At 40.5% G+C, this 8,041-nt stretch overlaps 1 protein-coding gene across 3 annotated transcripts; it reads left to right on the top strand.

Annotated features, from left to right (window-relative positions):
- The first annotated feature begins 562 nt into the window (after positions 1-562).
- rab34a (RAB34, member RAS oncogene family a) lies at positions 563-8,029 on the top strand. 3 transcript variants are annotated; one of them, XM_073486875.1, is made up of 11 exons: positions 563-771; positions 2,579-2,685; positions 2,766-2,857; positions 2,949-3,017; positions 4,600-4,701; positions 4,792-4,856; positions 4,939-4,990; positions 5,076-5,157; positions 6,056-6,146; positions 7,115-7,222; positions 7,310-8,029. In XM_073486875.1, the coding sequence occupies exons 2-11, from the start codon at positions 2,611-2,613 to the stop codon at positions 7,375-7,377; spliced, it is 804 nt and encodes a 267-aa protein (XP_073342976.1). In that variant the 5' UTR covers positions 563-771; positions 2,579-2,610; the 3' UTR covers positions 7,378-8,029. The 3 variants fall into 3 exon arrangements, with proteins under 3 accessions (XP_073342976.1, XP_073342986.1, XP_073342967.1); XM_073486885.1 differs by having other exon boundaries at positions 563-776; positions 2,952-3,017; XM_073486866.1 differs by having other exon boundaries at positions 563-776.
- The last annotated feature ends 12 nt before the right edge of the window (positions 8,030-8,041 follow it).

Raw genomic sequence — 8,041 nt, 5'->3', positions numbered from 1 at the left:
ACAATGCATTGTTAAAATCTTAATCTGAAAAGCAATGGACACAGATTTACTGTGTTTTATAACCGGGTAGAGATCAGCCAGCAGAGGCCTGGAGCGCCCTCTACAGCCCACTTATTTAACTGACAGACAGGAAACACACAAAAATAACACTAAAAGTTACAATATTTACTTTTTCCCCCTTTTATTGCACAAATATTGACATATTCAGCAAAGAGCCATGAAAAAGCATGAACATATAACTCACATTATGAAGTTATGTGGAAGGAAAAGACATATTTTTGCAGATTTTAATGACATTTTTCTCAATTTTGTCTCAGTCTCACCTTTATCTTTACTCCTATAGACAGATAGATAGATAGATAGATAGATAGATAGATAGATAGATAGATAGATAGACAGACAGACAGACAGACAGATAGATAGATAGATAGATAGATAGATAGATAGATAGATAGATAGATAGATAGACTGGTTGTTTTTATTCCCTGTCGTTCCTCATTTCCTCCAGCAGGGGACCCAGCAGAGAAAATGTGGGAGGACATGAGGGGGAAAAAAACCCGGAGGTCTGAGTCAGCAGCGGCTCCTCCAGTCTGCTGCTCCCCCTCCGACTTCCGTGGATCGACGTGAAGCTCTGATCTCCACAAACTCAACACTTTAACGCTCAGCTGACAGCCTGGATGGGTTTAACGCACAGCGAGAAGTTTGTTTCAGGAGGAAAAACCCGCCGGAGAGAGGAGAGAGGAGAGAGAAGTGGAGGAGCAGCCCGTCTCGGTGAGGTATCCTCCCCCTCTCTACACAGTTTTACGCTGCTTTAAAAACTTTACTGCGTGTTTGTATCTTCTCCACCGACGCGTGAAGGAGGTTTTCCTGCTGTTTTGAATGGAAAAGTGTGTTTTTTTAAAAAGTTGCCTGGTTTCATTTTGATGGCAGACTTCTTCTTTTACGAGGAGCTTTGATGAACAATAGGATTAAAACAGATCAGCTCTCATTACTCTAATTACTCCGATTACTCTGATTACAGTCGTCTTGCTCGGACACTATGTGGTCATGGAGCTACACAATGGATAACTGTGACTGACAGGAGGCTGGAGATGTTGGAGTTTAACACACAGATCATAGAAACAAATAGTTTGTTTGGCTGAAAAGTAGTTTGTCAGGTTTATTTAGGCTGTTTGGAGCAAATATTTTATATAAAAGTGAGTGAACGGTCTCAGTTTAGTATATTGGCATTACATTTAACATGTGTTGGAGCTAAACTTATATGTTACATGTCTTATTTCATCTTCATCGTTCATGTATGTGTATGTATGCACGGCAAAAGGAGCAGTGCAAAGAATAAGTAGCCACAAAATGTAGTTTTCTGTTTGTCTTGTCCCCCAGAATGAGGGTAGTTTCTCCCCAACGCACAAACTTTGGAAATAAGGTCAATTTCTTTTAAATATTTGTGTAGTTTGGTTGCAATCTTTATTGACAACACAGAGAGGACGACATACATCGATCCTTACTGTTGTTATTGTGACAAGGCGATATTTTTCTTTAATTTGATATCAGACACTTGAATGTTTTTAGTCAAGTTGTATCATAATCAGCTCTTTCAGTGGTTACTTCTCATTTTCCAATCAAGTACACTGCTCTCCATAATGACGTCGGTTAGAGGCCCGTCAGACTTTGGTGCTCATGAGGTCTGTGATTGATGACTCGGGCTTGTTAATTGCAGCAAGACGACATCAAAACATAAACACAATAAAAATAGAAGATAATTGACGACAGAGCTGCAGCTGATTATGATTTTCATTACAGTTTTCCTGGAAACCAAGGTGATGACTCTGTTTTGTTCAACCAACAGTTCAAAACCAAAATATATTCGCCCTACTGTCATATTTACTATCAAAGAAGTCAAAGAAAACCAGTAATTATTCACATCCGAGCGGCCGAACCAGTGATAAGAGAGACAGAATCAGATCAATCATTTGTCAAAATAGCTGCAGGTTAATTTTCTGTCTATCAGTCGCTGTTTCGGCTTTACATACTGTATAAATGTACATGTTACAGTATATTAATGTCTATATATTCAGTATATAGATGTACCAAAAGGTCCAAAGGATTAGTCAAGTGTTTATTTATGTATAAAATGAGGCCAGAATAAAGTCTTTGAATGTCGTGTTCAAGGCTGAAAACATTAGTTGACTTATTGAGTTTCTAGTTTCACTAATTCTCTAGTTCCTGTTCTCAAACTGTGAGGATTTGCTTCTCTTATGTCACTGTGAATTTTATATCTTTGGATTTTAGACTGTCGGATGCACAAATTGATATTATTTGAAGAAGTTTTGATAAATGACAGCAGAGTGAGTTGTAGTTCCTTGTCATCTCTACAGGAATGGAGGAAAAACTGTACGATTTTTGTGTATTTATGTCTTTTTCATGTTGGATAAAGTTGCATTACAAGCAACATTTAACATCTTTTAGGTTTTGCAACAGGAAAGATAAGCACCAGGCCTGAAGATTGGGTGTAATAATCATTCGCAAACAACTTCCAGGCGTCAGATTGTTAATGTTCGATGTCCTTCTCTCACCACAGGTCTCTCTGCTGAACATTTACACTGAAGCTTCATGTCTGTGCGAGTTTCAGCCATGAGTGTTCTTCCTCCTGTCCGACGGGACCGCGTCATCGCTCAGCTCCCTCAGGTAAAATCATACGGCGCTGTCACAGCCTATAGCTGTCTTATCTATAAACATCCTCACACGTCCTTCTTCTTCTCTTGCAGTATTTCAGGAAAGAGGCAGCTCAGCACACTAAAGAGGATTTCAACAATAAAGTGAAGACGGCCTGCCAGGAGCAGCGGACCGGCACCGTGGGGTGAGAACAGGAAGCCGGACGAGCCTGGAGCCGCTGTTTGTTGTACTGCTTATTTACTGCTTGCTTCTTCTTCTTCTTTTGTTCCTCTCAGCAGATTTAAAATCTCTAAGGTGATTGTTGTGGGTGACCTGGCTGTGGGGAAAACCTGTCTGATTAATAGGTAAGCTCCAACACAGTCACTTAATGTTTGAGAACAGGGGGAGGTGAACTTCTGGGAAACAGATGACCTCATGGACCTCCTGCAACGAAGCACTACTTGTTTTTGTGTTTTTCTTTATTTGAAAGTGTGGAAATGTTACATCTGGATCCAGATTCAGATTTACATTTAATTACATACAGTTATTGAGTACAAATACACAGGTACTGTACTTAAGTACAATTTTACTTCATTTCAGAGTGACATATTGTACTTTTTAACTCCAATACATTTCTATTACAGTAGTTCACCTTACATTTACCGGCTTTACTTTGCAGATGGACTTTATCTATACAGCACACATCTATACAGATATGCAGCCAAACAGCAAAGACAACAAAGGGAAAAAGTTGACACAATGAACAGAACTTTGCAAGACAGTAACATATTAAAACTTATAAAATGGAGGCAATGATTAATAAAAATGTATTTAATAAAACATGATTTTGTACAATATGGAACTCTGCTATATATTTAATTATCCAGCAATAATTAAACTAGTTAAAATATGCTCCACCTGCACCAAATGTATCATTGAAATAATGCTCACATCTTAAACTATAAGTATCATTATTCCTTTAATAAAACTCACATAAGATTCACAAGCTCATGAGAAACTAAGGCCCCGTTTCTTAAAACAAAGCTTGTTTTCGATGAGTTTTAGACGTTCTGTTCACGCTTCAACGCCGTTTCAGGTCACTGAAAACTGAGAAAAACTCCTGCCAGGGTGACGATATTCAGAAACAACATTTTCAGGCTTCTGATTGGCCAACGTGGCCTCACAGTGAAGGTTGTATCGCCACCTGTTGCTTTTGCGTGTGCTTGACAGGCTGCATCTGCGTTTTCATACCGTTGGTGTGGACGGGAACTCTTTTGAAACCGGAGGAGGAAACTAATGTGTTTTTAAAAAATACTTGTGTAGATGTGGACAAGGCCTTAAAATCCTTAGTTATCTTACCATCCTTTTTTAAAGCCTCTTATTTATCCAGCGAGGGTTCACTGAGCAAAGCTCTCTATTTGAGGAACACCTGGATCACATTCACACCTGGAAGCTGCCCAGTACGAGTTATCCTGCCGCTCTGAGCCTCGAGGCCACTGCTGCTTTAACCACTTTAAAAGGCCAGTTCACCCAAATCGTCCTGGTTTAAACACAACCATCTCTAAAATCTCTGTGTTCATCCCCGTACATTGGTGTTGATAGAATTTCATTCATGGCACTAAAAGCTTAAGAAATTACGTTTAAAACAGTCAAAGGGCAGCGTATTTTTCCTGCAGTGTCACTGTTACTCTGAATAATACACTTACCAAGAAATAGTCCCTAAAATACTGCATATTTTTCTGTAATTTGGGTGAACCAACCCCAAAATTGCAGCATCCACACAGCTGAATGGTAGTTTCTAAGATATCTCGACGCACAGATTGTCTCAGAAATAAAGCCGCCTTCATTTAGTCTAATTACTGTCGAGCAGTTACAGCCCTGGCTACAGTGATATACATCGTACCCGTCCATTTCCTGGATTTTCTGAAGCAACTTTTGTGTTTCCAGATTTTGCAAAGATGCTTTTGATAAGAACTACAAGGCAACGATCGGTGTGGATTTCGAGATGGAGCGGTTCGAGGTGCTGGGAGTTCCTTTCAGCCTGCAGTTGTAAGTCTTTATCGTTATACGTGAAACAAAGGCGGTAAACTGAGTCGGTCTGATGTGACGGCGCTCATCATCAGTGACTCTGTGTTACAGGTGGGACACTGCAGGACAAGAGAGGTTCAAGTGCATCGCTTCTACGTACTACAGAGGAGCCCAGGGTGAGAGATCCTCGTGTTTAAGAGCAGAAAGCCACGAAGAAATGTACTGAAGTTAAAGTTAAATATTTTCTCTTCTTCCCAGTTGTGATCATTGCGTTTGATGTAACTGATATTGCCTCTTTGGGCCATGTGAGGTAAGCTTATTTTCCCTGAACATTGCGTTTTACAGTTTCCATCCCGGCTGTCAGACCTGATAAAGTGGTCTCTTTGTGTCTGCAGGCAGTGGCTGGAAGACGCCCTGAAGGAGAACGACCCCACCGCTGTTCAGCTGTTCCTCGTGGGCACAAAGAAAGACCTGAGCGTACGTCTTCACGCTGTTTAAAGAGGACGCGACTGTGAACGTTTCTGTGTCTTTTTTACTGGAGTCAAATGTCAGTTGTTTGGGTCGGTGCCAGCAGCACAAAGCGTTCATGTGCTGGGTCAGACCTCAGGAATGTAGTCTCCCCGTCCTTCTCTAGACTCCAGTGCAGCTCAGAGCGGCTGAACTGATGGACATGCAGACATTTCTGAGGCGTTACTGACTGTATTTACTCAGTGATGGGAAGTCAGAAGCAGATTTGTTTGCTGAGGTTACCAGGATACTTTTCTTTATATCAAGAAGTTTGTCTTTTTTCTTTAATAATTGGAAATATTTCTCTTCTTTAGCTTCCTTGATCTTCTTGTTTCAATGGTTAAAAAATCTTTTTGCACTTTTCTCGTTCTAATTTTCCAACAATAACAATTTGAAAGGAAACTTTTCAAAAACACAAAAGGAGCATTTCCCATTAAACGAGAAAACGACTATCAGATTGAGGTGTTATTAAAGGTGCAGTCTGTGGTTTTTGGAGAGAAGTTTTAATCAGAAGAGAAAGATATTCATTGACTGATGTTTTTTATGCCTAAACAAACTAAATAAACAAACTGACCTTAAAGGACAACACAATTTCACACTGTTTTACTTTGTTTATATGTGGCGGACCCTGCCACCTTTCTAGCTTCAAACAGAGTTCTGGGACCTTATTTTCCTCTGACAACAGCTTGTTTATTCAGTTATGGAAAAAATAAACATTTTGTATTATTACCTCATTAATATTGTAAAAATTAAAATACAATGTGCCCCCTTAAAATTATAACAAGTTGACCGTGTATGGATGCCTTTTGTGTTTAACCTGATAACATTATAAGTATATCTGACTTGTCTCCTCTGGTCTCTCCGACAGTCTCCTGCTCAGTATTCTCAGATCGAGCAAGATGCCATCAAACTAGCACAGGAGATCAGTGCAGAGTATTGGGCCGTGTCCTCGCTGACAGGTGAGTGTTTGGAGTTAAATACAGGAAAATGGCCTGAAATGGTTTGAAATGTATGAGTTTGAGGGAGGTGGGAAAAGGAGAGGGCTTTTATGATTTACTGAAAAAAAGATTTAATAGATGCGTCAAAATATTTCTGTCAAAACAAAAGCGTCTCTTCTGTGTGCAGCAAGCTTTATTTTCTGGTTGCTAGTCGGACCGATATGTCTGTTTTGAGAAACAACAGCTGTGGTCAGTAAATATTAAACATGATCTCGCTGAAGAGCAAACGGTTCCCCTCAGTTTCTTAGAAAGTCACATTCGTTTTTATCAGAGGACGATGTTACACGGCTCACAGTTGGAGCACTTGAGTCAAAATGAAACTCTCCGGTCCAGGCTAAATCTCCAGTACAAAGTGGTCAGAGCTCTGTGAGTCAATATCGAGGTCCTTGATTTAATAAAAGCTTGTGAACAAACATTTTTGGAGAGAAGCTCTGACGCCTGGGGTGTATTTTGGCAAGAAACATGAAATCTGTCACTGGCACAAACAACTGGTAAAGGCCTCAAGAAGACTGATTTTAATATCTGCCTCTTAAATGTGTTTACTTGGTTGAATTCAGCAACTATGGTGTTTTCTTTGTTAACGACTGCAACATGGAAGCTCTGAAATTGATCTGATTCACACCTCTGACTGGTTTCTTCTTCGTGGCGTCAACGACTGAGGCTCACATGTTGCAGTGTTCAGAGCCGTCTGCCATCAGGGTTTCTCAGAAACAAGGTTGAAGTGATTGTAACTGGTGGTCCTGACTTAAATCCATCTGATTGAGTTGTTGTCATTGTTCCATCAACATTTTACTCTTTAAATCAGGGATGAGTTAAAAGACGTGGGAGGCGGGTTTGGCGGAGGATCGAAAGCTACATCAAACATCTGTTGTCAGTTAATTTTTCATTTCATTAATTTCATACTGATCTTCATCTCTTCCCCGCCGTAGGAGAAAACGTGAAAGAGTTTTTCTTCCGGGTTGCATCGCTGGCATTCGAGACCAACGTTCTTGCCGAGCTGGAGAAAAGTGGATCGAGGCAGATCGGGGACGTCGTCAGTGAGTGTCTGAGCAACCTCTCTGTAATCATAGAAACCATCTCGTCGGTCACACGGTTTAACACCCAGCTGATCTTTTTTGTTTCAGGAATTAACAGCACTTCAAACAATGTGTACACTTCGTCGAAGAAGAAACAGCCGAACTGCTGTCAGTGAGGACGGAGGCAGGAGCGTAAAGTGGAAAAAGACTGAGGCTGCTCTCCAGCTCATGGGAGGGATTCTCTGTGGTCGGAGCCGGAGGAGGGACGCTGGAGGTTGACTTCCTGAAATGCTTGATTTCAGTTTTTCCTGGCCTAGCAAGAGTTTTCCTCTGTGGGATGTGGATACTTGTGGTTTAAACTCGTCTGGAGCTGCAGGGTGACACAGCAATTACACATAAAAATGACTCTTCTGGTACTGCAGAGACGCCAAAGTATGACTGAGGATGTTTTTAACATGATGTGTGTGTGGAGGCTTACTTTACTTAGGGCTTGAGTCAGTTATTCCGTCTTGCTGCTGTAGTTATGATTCTTCTTCACAGTAATACTCAATAAAAATCTGCTGTTTTTATATCGTAGATCGAAGGTTTTACACCCTTTTATGAGAAGACATTTCATGCACCCCTGGGATTTATCTTGTGACCCCCATGTGGGGCCCCGACCTCCATTTTGGGAACCAGTGTTGTATCTTCAGTGCTTCATGGGTACTTTTTGACTGAATTTGTCTCATCATTCTTATATCATAAGTGGAAAGTGTGTATGAATATTTTATCCTTTATTTTCTTTGAAATGTACCATGATATGTTTTCCACGCAATAAAAATATTAAAAAGAGAAAACAGC

Source organism: Pagrus major, chromosome 2 (genome assembly GCF_040436345.1).
Source record: "Pagrus major chromosome 2, Pma_NU_1.0".
NCBI lineage: Eukaryota > Metazoa > Chordata > Actinopteri > Spariformes > Sparidae > Pagrus > Pagrus major.
Note: the sequence above shows the minus strand (reverse complement) of the source record. Positions and strands in the feature narration are given on the sequence as shown.